Below are 17252 nucleotides of genomic sequence, written 5' to 3'. Positions count from 1 at the left end.
TTATAATATTTTGTAAACAACTTACAATATCTCACAAACCACTCAAGTTACACACATACTGTCTGCAGTATTTTTATTCATTTAGCTGAGAGCTTTCATATGACGCTAAGAAGTTCTGTCTGCGTTACTTTGTTGTTGAGTTATTTAGAAAAATATGAAAATTATATCTATATAAATTAATAGCATAAAAACAACAGTTAATAGCTCTTTACCTGCACTAGACAGAAGTCAAATATTAATGCAGTTGAATTCGCCATTGTGTAAGCTTTAAGTTGAAATCTTTTAAAACGTTCCACATAGCATGGTTTTGGAATTAATGATGCAAATATGAACAAGCAACATTTGGCGCCTAGAGGCATCAGTAGGAGTTAACTGCAGATGAACCCGGAGGTGTCCTTCGGAAGAAATGAGTTAAATCAGTGTGTGAATGTATGTCACTCTCAGACAACTATCTTATACTGTAGCTTACTGTGAAATGCAAATGAGTTATAAGTGCTCACAGTTTGGTCTGCATGGGTTGCAAGCATAAAATAAAATAAAAACACTTAAAACTGTGTAACAGGGAAATAAATGAAGTCTACACAGGCAAGAACACAGCACTTAACTTGTATAAGCATTCAAATGAAAGGAATCAAATGCACTTAGTACATTTTTACTGATGCAAAAACAAAAAGTAATTTCAGATTACGTGTATACTCACAAGTTTGCACTATTGAAAGACACACCAGGTGGTGTAAAAGGTATAGCAACTAAACACAGAAGACAAGGATTTTGTACAATAAAAGTTTTTTAATGACATTTATAAAAATGTGCTATTGGGTACCAAGTCATGAATTCACAATGTATTAACATATTTACACAGCAGAAGCAATATTAACAAGAGAAGTCCAATTTGTTTGCAAATCTCTGCAGCTCACTGTGGAGTACGAAAAGCTACTCATTTCACTTTTTTCAAATGTAAACACAAATAATATGTACAACTGGAGAGCACAATCTTTTAACCCCTACCCTAACCTCTTACAAGTTAATAATACATACACTGGTTCCTAAAACACTGTATGGTTCTTCGGTAAAACAGAAGATCCAGAAATTGTAGTAGAAATCAGGTTTAAATGGAAGGAACCAGTAAACAATAACATTGGGTAAGGAAAGTGCTATGCTTTGGAAAATAATGAATGATTAACACAGTTCTGAAGGCAGTTAAGACAATGATAAGGTTCTGAGGTTATAATTTTTAGGGAGTTTTTAACAGAACGGTAGTAAGTACCACTGAGACAAAATGCTTTATGAGACAAACCGCTAAACAGAAAAATCTCACTTATTCTGTACTCTTTCCATTTGTAAATAGTAAATGAGGCCAACTTAAACATCAGTGTGAGTTGCACCTCTTTTGTAAAACAATATTTATTACCTGATCTGTCCAAGTAAAGTAAAAGGTTGTAAGATGCATTAAACTTGCCTGCCTGTTATCATTGGAGAAAATGTTCAGTTTTTAGGACACACTGGTTAATCTAAAACAACCTTCAGAACAGTGTTTCAGCTGCATGCAGCTTATTACTAGGGTATATCATCCATATACTGATCTAGAACAAAATTCTGTATTATTCAGTAGACACTGATTGGTACAGGACTTCTCTGATTCCACCTTTGTGGTCTTGTGTGAGATGGGGTTAAAAAAATAAGTGCAAAAATAAATTAACCTTAAAAAGGTGCAATCAACTTTTAAAAACCCACATAACTTATTTCTGCTTATTGGGGAGAGATCCATCAAAACAACTTGTAGTGTAAAACGGGAGGATAAAACAGGAGAATGCAATTTGCACTAAAATATGTCAAAAGAAGCTGAATTATGATGAATGAAAAAAAATAAACACACCATTGATGAGAATGGCATACATGTCTTATAGAACTGTCTCACCATTGCAAACTGAAAAAGCTTCATTAGCACGGCACGTCAGGATCTCATCCCCTCATAGTTTTAAATAAAACAACCTAAGAAGTAAAAGTCTCCTTTATCCAGCCAGATTTTTTTTTAAATAGAACTGTGGTTCAAAGGAAAGCACATCTATGGTCAAAACAGGATTGTTTCCAAACCTCATCCTTTACTCTCGTAAGCACAATACTGCCTTTTGCTAAAAAAACTGGTAAAAATTCACTTAGTTTAAAATGCTAAATTAAAATTCTCTATATGGGTTGGTGCAGACCATTTCTTGCATACAAGAGAGTCTGTCTGATTTTCTACAATTCAGACTCTTAAGCTTTACACATAGTTCCCACACTGCACATATCCAGATTCTGTGTACAATATGATGTACTGTATATATTTCACTATAGTGAAAAATCAGACACTTCAGCAGCAAGTGTTAAATCAGTCAATGGCAGAGCACGATACTTTCTATAGAGCGGCCTTAGGTCAACTGGTGCCCTAGGCAAAAGGGCTTCACTGCGCCCCCACCACACCACCTGGTACCCCCATCCTGGTCTACTTACACCAAATAAACAGTGAAAAAGTGCCCCTGCTACAGCGGCGCCCTAGGCGGTCACCTAGTTGGCCAATGCCTAAGGCCGGCTACAAATAGAAATCAAACACCTATGACAGATTTAAGTATCACTGAACATTATCAATCAAGCTAAACAAATTACTTTAATTAGATAATGGCATCTTATGGGTTACCTTTTTTTTTTTTTTACTGTGGTTCTGCCTGTACAGGTCTTTCAGCTAGCCACTCCTACATACTCCTTGTATGGTATGTAGAAATTTACTAGTAAAGAAGTTCATGTGGTAACATTCCCTCCCAGTCGCATTACAGTAAGAGGAATATTATCTAGGTACAGATATAATTTTCCTCACAGACTTGGCCCATTATTTCCACTAAACTTTCCCTTGGGACAGGCTGCTGTAATTAGGTCATTGCGGGTAACTAGTCTTCTACATAACGACGGAAGAAACAACCCTCCCAAAAAACCCATGCAAACAAAATGCCTATAGTCCCCCCCCCCCCCAGAAATGTAGCTGTAGATATGGCTTGCTTTTTAGTCTGCCTGTGTCCTGACTAACATAAAACTACTGTTAAGAAATTAGTTACTTAGCTGGGACCCTAGTGCACCGTTTACGAAGGAAATACTAGACATATATGCTCAGTATAAAGAAAACTGACAAAATATTATTTCAAAAATAAGTTGGGTGGATATTCAGTTGGTTACTGTAATAAAATCTAATATATGTGGGTTCTTGTTAGCATGAAATAAAATTTTAAATGCACTGTACCCTGTGTCAAGAAAGAATGGCCTTCATAAAAACAGAAGTATTGCATTCAAACTCTCAAAGATATTTTTTCAGTAAGGAAAAAGATACTTCACCACTTCTGAATAGTATTTGCTTTTTTTTTTTTTTTCTAAACCAGTAAGTATTGCTCTCTCCAGTGAAATGAAAACTCTTCATTCATTCCATAACTAGGATGCCAATAAAGGCCTAATTCAGTACACTGCTGTTAGCCTTATCAGGACCATGACTTTATGACACAGAAATCCCATATGGTTATCTATCCATCACGAGTTATACATACATAAGCATATATAGTTTTCATATACTGAACGGAAAGTAGCCACTGATGTCTTGATTCACTGCGGGTTCATTTTTATTTGCAAAAATAGTTTAATGCACCATCAAGAAAGGGTAATTTAACAAAAGGGGAAAAAATCATATTTACAGTTCAGTATGAAACTTAGCATATTTACATTTTAATAAGTGTTTCTACAAGAAACAGCAATTTTCCCCCAAATTTACAATATTTACAACTTCCTTAAAAACAAAAATAAACACCCATCTGTCAGTTTTCAAATGACATCCCTCCCCCTTCCCGTAGATAGCATATAAAAACTTTTCTTGAACAAAATAATGTACAGAACACCTTCTTTGATCGTGCCACAGCTATGAAGATACAGGTTATTTACTTATAAAACAGAATGGAAGAAAAGCCTGACATTACATAAAATGTGGTAGGTTTATTTGCTTAAATAAAACAGAATACTATCAGTGTGCGTATTCCTGTCTGTCCTGGAAAGCAGCCAGGGATTCGTTTAAGTCCAATGTCCCCAAATCACAAACTTAAAACAATTTACTCTATGTCCTCACATCTTTGAAATATAAAATGCATTTTTAGGTACCACCTCCTGGAACTATGGCTGGTGAACTCCAGCTATAGAAAAACTGGCACTAAAGGTTATAGCAAAGGAACGTGTTTTTCACCATATATAAATAATTACAACAGCAAACCCTTTTAACTTGGCCATCCCTTTGGAAGACCAGCAAGCACAGGCAGTTTTGTCCTAAAACATTCTAGTTTTAGTCTCATCACTTTCTGTCCAATGTTGTAACTCTTTAATAATATTTCTTGAATTAAATGTATAAACACACAAATTACTACATGACTACCTCGCAGATGTCACTCTGAACTTCCCTTTTGTCAAAGTATACTAAGAATGCTACACATATAACTAAGCATTTGCTGTTCCTGGTAATATTTACAGCAAGCAGTGTCAAATGGAATGAGCAGCCTCAAATGCACTGCAGGTCCAGTAACTTGGTAGCTCCCTCTTCTCAACACACCCCATCCTTCTGTGACCAGCTAGTCAGTAGCTGAGAAGTCCATATCTAAAATACGCAACTACACCAGCTCTTATCCATCTGTTGTGGTGGAGGTGCTTATGTGGATTATGAGCCAAAGTCCACATCTTGATGAGGCAGTCGATATTCAGCAGGACAGAAACAAACAAGCTGTCAGTGTCTAAATGGAGGAACTTGGTGAATACAGCAGTCAAGACAGCCATAACAAATCACAAGAGTCACACAATAAAAATGAGATAACACAGAATCTTGCAGTACACATCCAAAAAGGGCTTTAGTATACCACCCATCAACACCCAGGTATCCCGGCACATGCCTTTGGATGCTAAATTAGTTATAAAGCTTCTTCTGCCATGCCACTTCCGAGCCACCATATCCCATCTACTTAACCAAAGATTCTCCAGAATATTCACCAAGTTAAAGATGAAACTTATTAGCTACAAGAACTAAATATCAAGATAACATTCAAGGCAGTCAAGCCAGCAAACTTACGCAAGAGAAGAAAATCAAAATGTCAGAAGTTTAGCTACATCCAAATACCAGCAGGTACTTTCACAACAGCAAATCGCATCCATCATGGGACTACTTTTGCCCAGCCAAAGAAAGGCTCAACAGCAAAACAATACACTGCATATTTGCTAACTAGCAAAACTTGCATAGCAGTGTCCATAAATTCAACTTTTCAAGCAATTTCTTTTCCTTATATGCTGATCTAAATTTATACCCACTAACTGCTATACCAAATTATAGAGAATGCTCTCCTACCTGCCTTACAAAAGCCTACAAAATTTTGATCCAGCTACTGTTTATATACTGCATCATCCTCACCATAAGAATGGCTGCAACACAAACTGACTTCTCATCTGACTGACTAGAAGGCAGACACTGATCCATCACACACAGTTAAAGCGAATCATCCTGATTTGGAATAGTCTTGTGATGGACAAGTGGAATGCAGTAGCAAATAAGCTGATCTACAATTGTTCAGTCTGTACAGACTGCAAAGAGGGCCTATAGCACAACAGGTGATACTTACAAGTAAGAAACACACTAGCATTTAGGCAGATAACTCTTGGGATACAAATCAGGAGTTTGCACTGTCCATTCAAAAGCATACCTCTGTGCAAAGCTTCTGGTCAGTATGATGTAGAAAACATCACTAACCTTCTCAATAACAGGAAGCAATGCAGCTGGAAACAGAACTGCAAGCTGACCATCACCTAGGCAAACCAAAAACTGAACTCAGTACAAACTGTAAGCAATGATTCACCTTGGTAAACCAGCAGAAAAACAGCATCTGCTGTTTGGTCTCCATAAAATCATCTTGTGAAAGATTCAGGCTTTGTGGTCACAAAATCCCAGCTCAAAATAAGTCTGTTCAATTGATGGCAAGCTCGTGGCACCTTCATCTTGCGACCCCTCTCTCTTTATTTCCTAGAAAATTATCTTAGCTGTTTTTACTCTCTTCTTTTGCTGACAGCTCATCAGCAAAAACTACTAATTCCTCTGACATTTTGCACACGATGTGCCAATCTCTCAAGTTCAAATAAATAATGCATTTGCCATTTTTCATAATGTCCTCAGACAAAAGAAAAACTGCATGCTGACCCACATCTGGGTACAGCAATGAAAACATCTGCATATGAACAAACCGGTGCTACAGCCTTCAAGAGATAGTTTTAAATGTTAAGGTCTGAGATGGTCTTCTCTTTTGACTGGCTTATCTTCTTCATGAAAAAAGCACAGTTCCCCTATTGTAAGCTCAGTGCCAGACACCTACTCAACATAAATGCCCTGGTAAGAGAATCTACATTCAAGAAATGACCTACAGCATACCACCAAATAAAAGGTCTAACAGGTAAAGGAAATATGTTCTGCTCAACTTAGCTTTCAGCACATGTAAACAGTACTGAGGAAAAGATGATGAAATAGGGCAGAAATGTGAAACACTGATGCTTGAAAGGGAGTCAAGTAGCACTGAAACACAGTACTGATCTGTAATGATCTGTAGACTCACTGTACTCTTGTGGCAAGCTACAATTCATAGAGAGACTGACTTTTCACTTTGATCTTCCAAGTTCGGAAAAGACAGAGCACCTTCAATCACCACTCCTCACACACAACTGTTGTAACATAATCTCCTGTCAGTGTCTGTAACAGATTGCTGGCAATCATCTGAAAGGCAACCTGGCTCCTGAAGACACTGAAATGGAAGCCAAGTGTTTTGCATATATGACTTCTGGCTAACAAGACAATTCAGCACTGAATGATAAGAATGAAACTCTGGAAACAGACCAACTCCAAGTATCTTATAAATGAATCTGGCAAAATATATTTCAAAAACAAAGGTATAGAATAAGAGTCTGTCAACACCCGACAGCATGCAATTACTAGAAAGTAATACACAAGTAAGTGATTTCTGGGAACTCCTTAATGTGGTGGTGGCAGTGGTGATGAGGTAACCTCATTATTATGCTAGTTACATGAAAGGAAGACGCTATTTCTTAAGACATCTACTAATATGCAGGTGAGTTGTTACTGAATGCCAAACCATTTGCCTCAACAGCAGTAAATACAATAGCTGAAATTTTCTGACTCATAAAAATACAGTTACAACTGTGACATGTAAAGTTTCCACTGAAAAGAGTGGAATCAGCAGCCCGAACTGGCTAGAAAAAAAAGTGAATAAAACTGAACTCAAGGAAGAGTAGACAACTTACAGCACGGATCCAAGAATGGACTTCAGAAGCTACACAGCGAACAGGAGAGAATAAATAATTGACTTTACTCTCCCTTCAGGGAAGATGGGAGAATAATTAACAAGCAGGCATTTGCAGAGGGAATAAGTGCTGAAAGCACTAATGCCCAACAATAAAATACATCTCAAAGCAAAAGTCTAACACTAAACCCTATTTACGTCAGTGCAATATGTTACAGAAGCGTTAGCCCATATGAGGTGAAAACCAAGTACAGATAAATGTTACAGAGAAAGTGTGCCAAAGATTTTGCTGAAAAGATCCTAAAAACTTCAACCCATTATTCTCTACGAATGGAAGAAAAGGTACAGGATTCTCATAGGAATGGGGTGACCTATCCCCTTTAATTAAGCTGTTAATCAAAAGGCCTTGTCAACATTTAGTGCATGAAAGTCCTTCAACGTTCCTGCTTCATAAATGAGGGCCGAGGTCCTTGCCTTGTGTTAAACATGAGTACATTCCCAGTAACAAGACTGACTCAGCTAGTACACTTGGTGACATCAGCATTCTAAAATTGACAGTGTTTATGAAAATTAAGTTAACCTAACACTGCACAATCGGGTTTTCAAAATTGATGCAAATCAATCTGATTATTAAAGTGGGACTGTACCTGTATTTTTTTATACATAAAACATAATGGGCAGAAGTTTTAAACAGTAATTCAGACCTGTGCTGGGGACTTCACCTTCCTATTCTGCCCAAGACTGCTATCAAAGTACCATCCCTCAGTCAATGACAGCTGGCAAAACACAATAAAAGGCTGATACATGTAAACAACAACAAGATGCGGAATATATGTACTCATGTACTACTGCCAAAAAAATAAAGCTGACATTTCTGAAAGGACATACGGTAACAAAATAGCAGTCTCTTTATAATTGGGGGGGGGGGGGTATCCCAGCTCAAAAAGGACTAATGTGATGTTTTTCTAGTCCAGCAGTATAGTCTCTGCTTGTTCAGAGGACAGCACAGTGTTCACAACTGCGAGGGGAATTTTCGTAACAGAGTACAAGACAATACCTCAATGGAAGCAAAGTTCTGTTTTTGACTGTTAAGGCTGTTGCTTTATCTTTACTTTCTCAGAAACATTTTTATTCAGCCTGTCATTTTTATAACTAACTTACAAGAAAAGTGCATCGAGTCTTACATATGGGGTCCTGCCTTCAATGCTTACGGGGTGCAAAAGGGGCAGTCCCAGCTACATCAGGAAATGCTCTGGCCCATCAAGCCTTGTCTGGAAAAAAAAAACTTCAGTCAATCCCTCATTGTCTGTTCATTGTTATTTCATTTTCACAGGGAAAGCATTCCTTCATACAAAGCAATGAGTCCAGAGAGGATGGGACCACAAGAAAATGAGGCAAAGCTCATTAAGGCTCAAGTATCCTTCAGGAAAAAAATGGAAGTTATCAGTGCAACTCCTCCTTCTCCCAAAACATGAAGTGGGAGAACCCCAGGCCAACATATTCAACGCTGTTCCACTGCAGGATTTCTGCTGCTGAACTTCCTCAAGGGTAGCATGTTAATTCAGTGTACCCCTGCAGTTTTCAGTCCCACACAGGCAAGGGATCTTGTTCTCTTCAATAGGAAATTTGTAGTCATACGTGATCTCTTCATTCACCCCAATAGGCTGCTTGGAATAGATGACAATCTTCTTCTGGTTTTCAATGGTAATCACTTTGGCATAACAATTTGGCTGTTAGGGATTAGGGATGGGGTGAGGGAGAGAAGACAAAGAAAATATTAGTTAGATATTACTCTACTCAAACTTCTTTTTCAACATGTTTCCCACCACCTTGCCAAGTGCAGGCAATGATGCCAGGCCCACTTTGACAATCAAGAGTACTAAAACTGGAAAATGCTTCACCTTCCCTCCCAGAGCACAGTTATAACACCCTTTGATGTTTTATACATTTTCTTTTTTACTAAGTTTTCTACTCCTTCATGCATCTTCAGGCTCTTACCAAGCTAATGAAAGTACAGCAGTATGCACCTAAATTTGCAATAGCAGACCTTTGAGTAGAGGGTCAGTGTAACAGTAAGCCATAATAAAAGTTATGTACTTACCAGAACAACAGATCTAAAGTATGACATCTTTGGCTTCCTCTCAATCTCATCATGAAATATTCTCTTTCTGACTCTCCAGGTCTTCTGAAGTATTCCAATAAGAAAGGTCAGTACATTGGTAACAGGAAAAAAAAAAAAGTATTTAAAATAGCAGCTTGGCCTGCTCTCTTCTGTCCAGGGTATGGCAGGATGGGAAACTGTTGCTGAAGATGCACCATACTTACTATCACTATAGTTAAGTGCACAGCTGTCATGTTTGATAAGAAGTGGATCATGTTCAGTAATTTCACAGAACAGCACGCTTGAAAAATCTTTCTAGGTGGCCCTATAATGACTATATCTTCAAGACAACAGCAGCCCCAAAGGATGACCTTTGCTCTAGATATAATGTCCACTTTTGAGTGCTTGGTGAAAGTATTCAGCACAGACTTGGTGGCCACTGCAAGTCATCCAGTGGGGCATTTATGCAGAATGTACACTTACCATAAATGCAGATGTTTGAGTGTCTTCACTGTTGCAGTAACAACTCCTTGAGATTTCCTACTGTGGAAGCCCTTGGCTGGCCTGAACACAAGAGATTTTAATCTCCTCCTCTGCCCGGCAGATGCCCTCCCTTCCTAGATCGTCAGAGTACAAGGGTTTTCTGCAGACACCATATCTTCAGGTTTTTCTTGACCCATCAGGACTGGAGACCACACTTTAAGCCGTAGACCAGAAGCACTAAATGATCCCACTGTTCCCAGTAGGGAATAGGACCTGAAGAAGTCAGCAAGTAAAGGGTAGGGGACCTATAAAGGAGGAAACAGGGAAAGGGTGTCCATCATAACTCCTAAAGGAAGAAGAAAGGAATGAGGGAAAGACTGTCGCAAGAGTGAAGACACTCGAACATGTACATTTATGCTAGTTGTATACAACTGTACTATTGTATCATGTTTTGCTGTTGCAGTATTAACACCTTGGGAGGATTCCCAAAGCTGAAGAGATGGGTGAAAGGTAGTTTAAAGCTAAGAGAAAGAAAACATAGCCTGCAGGACTGCAGATGTGAAACCAGCAATGGAAGATGATGCCTGGTTGTAGTGCTTAGTAAAGGTGTGGACTGATGTTAATGTGGCTGCTTACAGAATTCCTCTGGTGGGCACTTTCTTTGATGATGATGCAGTAGTGGTGGCAGTGGCTCTGGCTGGATGAGGTATAATGTGCAGTGGCATCTCCTTATTAAGGTACTTGTAACTAACAGATGCAGTTGGAGATGCATTTGAAAATGGTCTGCTTGTTAACTGACATACCTAGTTTGTTAGGTGCAAAGGCCACAAACAAAACTGGTCCGACTTTCTGAAAGTCTTAGATCTGTGCAGATAATTTCTGAGCTGCCTGTGAACATTTATAGAGTGAACATTTCTTTCCCCTATGTTCTGAAGGTTTGGAAAGAAGGAATGGAGATGAATGGTCTGACTTAAAGAGACTTAACCACTTTGGGTATAAGGTGTGATTAGTCCTCAGGGAAACTGTGAAAATGAAATACTAGGAAAAGCTCTTTAAACATTACAATCTGCAGTGCTGAGAGTCTATGAGCCAAGGTGATACCCATTACAACTGCATTTTTCCAAGTAATGAATCTGATACCTCTGGAAACAGCTGGTTAAAAGGAGTAGAGTGCACTTCTTCAGAACAAAACTGAGGTCCCAAGAGGGAGCATGGTCTCTCTTGTGTGGCCTAATGGTGTATGATGCCTTTAAGGAACTGTTTTATAACAACCTGAGAAAACAGAGGGGGGTAGTATAGGCAGGCAGGGTGAGATGACACTTCATGAATTTTGATAGTTGAGTAAACCTTTTCAGTTTAGCTAAGTAGGTGAGGACTACATGTAGATTTGCCATTAAAGGTTGATCACCCTTGTTGTGGCACTTAATAGTAAATCTCCTCCATTTTGAAATGCAAGACTTTCTAATGCAGGGCTTTCTTGCCTCTTTTAAAATAGATAATATGTCCTTATTGAATAACGGACCCTGAGACAGAAGGATCATACCAGCCAGTCTGAAAACTTCAGTGATGTTAGGAGTTTATAGTGTAATGAATAGTGTAGCACAATATGTGCAAGAAATGTTTAAAGAAAAAAGAAGGTAGTGAAAAAAAAAAACCATGAGAAAAAAAATAAAGAATTGAAAAATAAGACTTCTTTAAATGAGCTAGATAAAGCATTAGGACAAGTAAATACAGGTTTGACTGCAGGAGAAGGTGGAACAGGGTATGAAATGCATAAAAATTTAAGAGAATGGCATAAAATATTTTTTAAAGATTTTGAATAAATGGTTAAATGAAGGTTTTATGTATAAAAAATTATGTAGTGGAATACTTAAATTCATATTGAAGAAGTAAAACAGAAGATAATTAAAAAAAAAAAGGAGACATAGTATTGAATAACAATATCTACATGATCTGAATGAAAATAATACAAAAGAGATTTGAATCTGAAATGGAAAATATTATGGGAAATAGTATAAAAGGAAAGGACTGTCCAGAATTACTAATTATAGTTAAAGAAATTGTATAGGATATTATGAATAGAAAAGCAAAAATCATGACAGGAGACCTTAATAAGGCATTTGAAACAATGGACATATAATGTTATGGGGGATAATGAAATAATACAGGTGAGAAAGTTAGGAAATTATGTCAGCATCTAGCAATAATAAAGTAAAACTACTTGTGAATGGCCGGTTAAGCCAAGTGGTACATAAGAAGAGTGGTGTAAGACAAGGATGCCCAATGATATACTCTTTGCATTAGTTATGAATGTGATGGCATATAAAAAAATGTTCAAAATGAAGGAGGCAGGGTAGAGAAAGTACAGTTGTGTACACTTACCATAAATGTAGATGTTCGAGTGTATTCACTGTTGCAGTCATTACACTTGGGTTATCCTGCTGGCAGGCTACCCTCAGTCGGCCTGAATTCCAAAGTCTAGGTCCGGCGTCAGTTGCTGTCGCCTCTTCCCTGACGTCAGTGCGCCAGGGGTATAAAAGATGCAGCCGACGCCATTTTCTTCAGTTTTTCTTGCCCCAGATGTCAGGTGCCCCCAAGATGGGTAGGCTAAAAATATGCCAATAAAAAATGCATGCACCAAGATATATTATACCATCATCTACAAGCAAATACACCACATAGGTTGTATAGATTTAGAAAAGTGCAGATAAGTTCCAGCAAAAAGATGGGGGATGGTGGGTGGGTAACCTGGACTGCAACAGTGAATACACTCGAACATCTACATTTATGGTAAGTGTACACAACTGTACTATGTTCTTCGTGTTTCAGTGTTGCAGTCATTACACTTGGGTTGAATCCCAAAGCTATGGTTGGGAGGCTGGAACTAAGTAGCATTAGGAGCGGCTATGAGGCTCTGCAGAACTGCAGTGGCAAAGCCTGCCCTGGATTTAGAGTAGAGTAGTAAATGATAGTGCTTTGTAAAGGTGTGCACTGAACTCCAGGTAGCAGCCTCTAAAATGTCTTTGGTTGGTACTCCCCCGAGGAAGGCTGCTGAAGTGGCTTCTGCTCTGGTTGAATGTGGCCTAATGCCCTTAGCACTGGTTTGCCATGTTGTGAATAGCAGAAACGAATGCAGTGGCCTATCCACTTTGAAATGGTCTGTTTTGAGATGGCCTTTCCTTGTGATCCCACAGCATATGCCACTAGTAGTTGCTCTGTCTTCCTGAAAGCTTTGGTTCTGTTCAAGTAGAAGCGTAGCTGTCTGTGTATGTCCAAAGAATGCAGAATTCTCTCCCCCTTATTCTGTGGGTTTGGATAAAAAGTAGGCAAATGAACAGTTTGGTTAAGGGCCACATTGGACAACACCCTTAGGCATAAATGTTGGGTTTGTCCTCAAGAGAAACCCTGTCTGGATAAAAAAATGATAAAGGGTTCCACAGACATGAGTGCCTGTAGCTCTGAGACTCGTCTTGCAGAGGTTATTGCTAGGAGCAGAGCTGTTTTCCAAGATAAAAACTTAATATCAGCTGTAGTGGCTGGCTCAAAAGGAGGCAGGGTGAGTTTTTCCAAGACATAATTGAGGTCCCATGCTGGTATTGGTGATCTCCTTGGAGGCCTTAAGTTTTTGGTTCCTCTGAGGTACTGCCTTAATAAAGGATGAGAAAAGATTGGTGGCTCTGTATTATAATGAGCCGAAATGGCAAAGGCATGAATTTTAATTGATGAAAAGGATAGGCCTTTGTCCAGCATCTCAGTTATGTATTGCAAAATCTGAGGAATATTTGGTACAGCTGTGTCAAATCCTTGTGCCTGATTCCAAGCACAGAATTTCTTCCATTTTGCAGAGTAAGATTTTCTGGTACTAGATCTTCTAGCCTCCAAAATGACATCCATCACAGCTTTAGTGAGAGGCACGTTTTGTATGGCTACATTATCTGCCAGATTTAAGGTCTTTAGTTGGCTGTGCAGGATCTGATTGTTTTGTTGAGATAGTAGATGAGGTATTTGAGGCAAGGGCTATGCCGGGAATTGAGACAAGTTCCTTAGGATTGGATACCAGTACTGGCGGGGCCAGTCTGGGGCAATCAGTATCATCTTTGGCTTCTCTTGTCTGACCTTTAGGATTACTTTGGGGAGGAGAGGCAGAGGAGGAAAGGCATATACTGCTAAGCTTTTCCAGCTGAAAGATAATGCATCCACTTTCCATGCTCGTCTGTGATAAGTCCTTGGGCAGAATCTTTTTATTTGGTAGTTGTGAGGAGAGGCAAATAGATCTATATCCGGGCATCCCCATTTCCTTGTTATCAAGCTGAAGACTTGTGGATCCAATTTCCACTCGTGGGGATCCATGAGGTTTCTGCTTAGTTCGTCTGCCAGAGTATTTATCTTTCCTGGCAGAAATTGTGCCTGCAGATGCACTTGGTAGGTCAATGCTGTCCCCCACAAAGTCATGGCTAATCTGCAAAGGGGGTAAGAATGAGTGCCTCCCTGCTTGATTATATGCCACATAACCGTGGTGTTGTCTGTCTATCAGTAGTTGTCCCGGATGAAGTAGGTCCTTGAAGGCTGTCAGGGCATTCTGAACAGCTAGCATCTCTTTTTGATTGATATGTAGATGCATTTGGTTTGTGGACCATGTGCCTTGAATACATCTTCCTGCCATGTGGGCCCCCCAGGCATAATCTGATGCATCCGTTGTTAATGTCTGCCTGGCTGGGGGTAGAGTGAATGGCTGCTCCTTGTTCTGGTGATAAGCCTTCGCCCATCATCGAGACTCCTGTTGCAGGCAGGGAATGAGGGTAATTATTGTTTCCAGGCTGTGGCAATGTTGAGTCCAAACACTCTTTAGATACCACTGAAGTTTCCTCATATGCAGTCTCGCAAATGGAATTAGTAGAATGCAGGATGCCATGAAGCCCAAAGCCTGCAGAATTATTCTTGCAGATAACTGGGCCTTTGTTGCCAACAGGTTGAAATAGGTAGTCAGTTGTCTGTTTGTCTGGCGCGAGATAAGCCATCTGGGCAGTTGTATTTAAGCTTGCACCCATGAATATTATCTCTTGAGAGGGTACTAGTTTTGATTTCTTTTTTGTTGACTGTGTACCCTAGGCCTGTTAGACATCTCTTTACAAATGCCAGATGCTGTAGTAGAAAGTCCTTGTTCTCTGCTTAAATGAGGCAGTCGTCCAAGTAAGGATATATTTGTATTCCTCTTTGTCTGCAGAATGCAATTACTGGTGCCAGGCATTTTGTGAAGACCCTGGGCGCAGTAGATAAGCCAAAGGACAGTGCAGAGAATTGGTAGTGCATTGAACCAGCTTTGAATCTGAGGTATCTTCTGCATGTTTGTCTGACTGAGACATGCAGGTATGCCTCTTTTAGGTCTAAGGTCACAAGCCAAGCCTTCTTGCCCAGCATGGGCAGAAGATGCTGTAGAGTCAACATTTTGAATTTTGGTATATCCAGATATGTGTTTAGGATAGACAGGTTCAGTATTGGTCTCCAGGTCTTGTCCTTTCTTGGTACCAAGAACAGTCTTGAATAAAATCCTCGTCCCTGCTCTTGCTCTGGTACTTGTTGAATGGCCCTCATATCCATGAGGGATGAGACTTGCTTTTGTGCCTCTGCCCATTGACGTTTTGGCAGGTCTGGCCAGCCGTTTGTCCTTGGTAGGGTATGGAAGTGAAACTTGTAGCCTTGTGACACTATGCCTAGTACCCATTTGTCCTGGGTTATGTGCCAATTTTGTAAAAAAGTGCTAGCTTTCCCCCTAAAGGTGCTGCCAGAAGATAAGTGCTTGGTGCAGGCAGGGGGAAGTCATTGGGACTGTTTCGTGTATGGCTGTGATTTGTCTTCTCCACTTTTGGAGGTAGAAGCACCCCACTGTTTAGACCTGTAAGAACCTTGGGGCTGGGATCTGCCTCTTGGGCGTCTGTATCTGCCACTTTGTGGTCTGTCTGACACTGGAAAGGACCAATTCTTAGTAGGCCAGTGTCTGCTAAATCTTGGAGGCTGTACCTGTAAGAAGTCTTTAACAGTTTGCATAGATTTAGCTTTGTCCTCCATTTTCTTTAACACCTCTTCTGCTTTAACACCAAACAAGGCATCATGCTGTAATGGAGCATCTAATAATTTTGCTATGACATGATCAGGCAGATTTTGTTCCATTAACCAAGCATGCCTCCTAATGACAGAACCCATAACAGCGGCCCTGCAGGAGGCCTCCAAAGAATCAAAACCACATTGCAAAGTATGCTTTCCAACTTGTTCAGCTGCATGCAATAAATCCTGCATTTCTTTGTTTTCTGCACATTTAGAATTTATCATCATTTTCTGTTTAAGCAGTGACATAATATATTGCTGGTATTTGAGCATATGGAACTGACAATTTAAAGCCCTTATAGCCAAGGTAGCAGAAGTGTAAATCTTTTTTCCCCATCTGTCCAATGCCCTAGAATCCCTGTCAGAGGGGGTAGGGTTTTTTGCAGTGGAAGCCTTGACCCCTTTGGGACCCTGAGAGATAGTTTCTGGGTCAGCAGCAGGGTTTTTGAAAAGGAATTTATGAGAGTCAGGAACCCTGTAGTACCTATCTGGCTTAGCAGGAGCTGGAGATAAGGAGTCAGGGGTCAGACTGGACTCTGAAAATACACCTACAATGTCTAATACAGATGGAATAGCTAGGGGTCTGTGTTGTGGTAGTAAAAGAAAGTCTCTGAGCCTTTTCTTAGATTCTGAAAAATCTTGGCTCTCCCAGTGGAAATGCTCCCTCATGGTATGGAAAGTTTCCCCAAAAGAGTAATCCTCAGGAGGACAGGCTGAAGGGATAGATTCTTCAGCATCAGAATCCTCATAGGGAGGAAGAGAGAATTCCTGATCAGAAGAGGAATCAGATGAAATGGAAACCTGATCTGAAGAGTCATATTCTGTCTCTTGCCTAGGCCTTTTATCAGGAGGAGGATGGGAACCCCTGATCAAGGTAATTAAGTCTTCAACCATTTTGAGCATCTGTTTTTTGGGCATGGAGGCCTGTCCATGAGGCTGTTGTACTTGTTTCTTTGTCTTTAAAGGTGCTTTAGTCTGTCTTTGAAGCTGAAGTCGTTTTAATGTATAACTGAGTAGGTCTGAAAACACCCTCAGAAGCCAATGCCTGCTCAGCGACTCCGGACCCATCTGAGGGAATAGTCTCCGAAGGTCCAATACTCTGAGCTTCCAGTGGCCTAGCCTACTCCACGTGGGAGTCGGTAGCAGCCTGCGGGAGTCAGGGGCTGAGAAAGCGCCTCACTGAGAACCGGCGACTGGCTTAGAAGAAGCCTCGTCGGTTT

The 17252-nt window shown here is 39.9% G+C and overlaps 1 protein-coding gene across 1 annotated transcript in view; it reads right to left on the bottom strand.

Annotated features, from left to right (window-relative positions):
- Positions 1–775: 775 nt before the first annotated feature.
- The window catches only part of SETD1A (SET domain containing 1A, histone lysine methyltransferase), a 1410167-nt gene continuing 1393690 nt past the window's right edge, over positions 776–17252 (bottom strand). Inside the window, exon 15 of the mRNA XM_044086230.1 lies at positions 776–9076. Within this exon, the coding sequence (XP_043942165.1) occupies positions 8903–9076 (174 nt within the window). The 3' untranslated portion in view covers positions 776–8902. The remainder of the gene's footprint in view (positions 9077–17252) is intronic.

Source organism: Protopterus annectens, chromosome 10.part0 (assembly GCF_019279795.1).
Source record: "Protopterus annectens isolate FY-2018-M chromosome 10.part0, PAN1.0, whole genome shotgun sequence".
NCBI classification, from domain to species: domain Eukaryota; kingdom Metazoa; phylum Chordata; order Ceratodontiformes; family Protopteridae; genus Protopterus; species Protopterus annectens.
The sequence above is the reverse complement of the archived record's forward strand: the minus strand, read 5'-3'. Positions and strand labels throughout refer to the sequence as shown.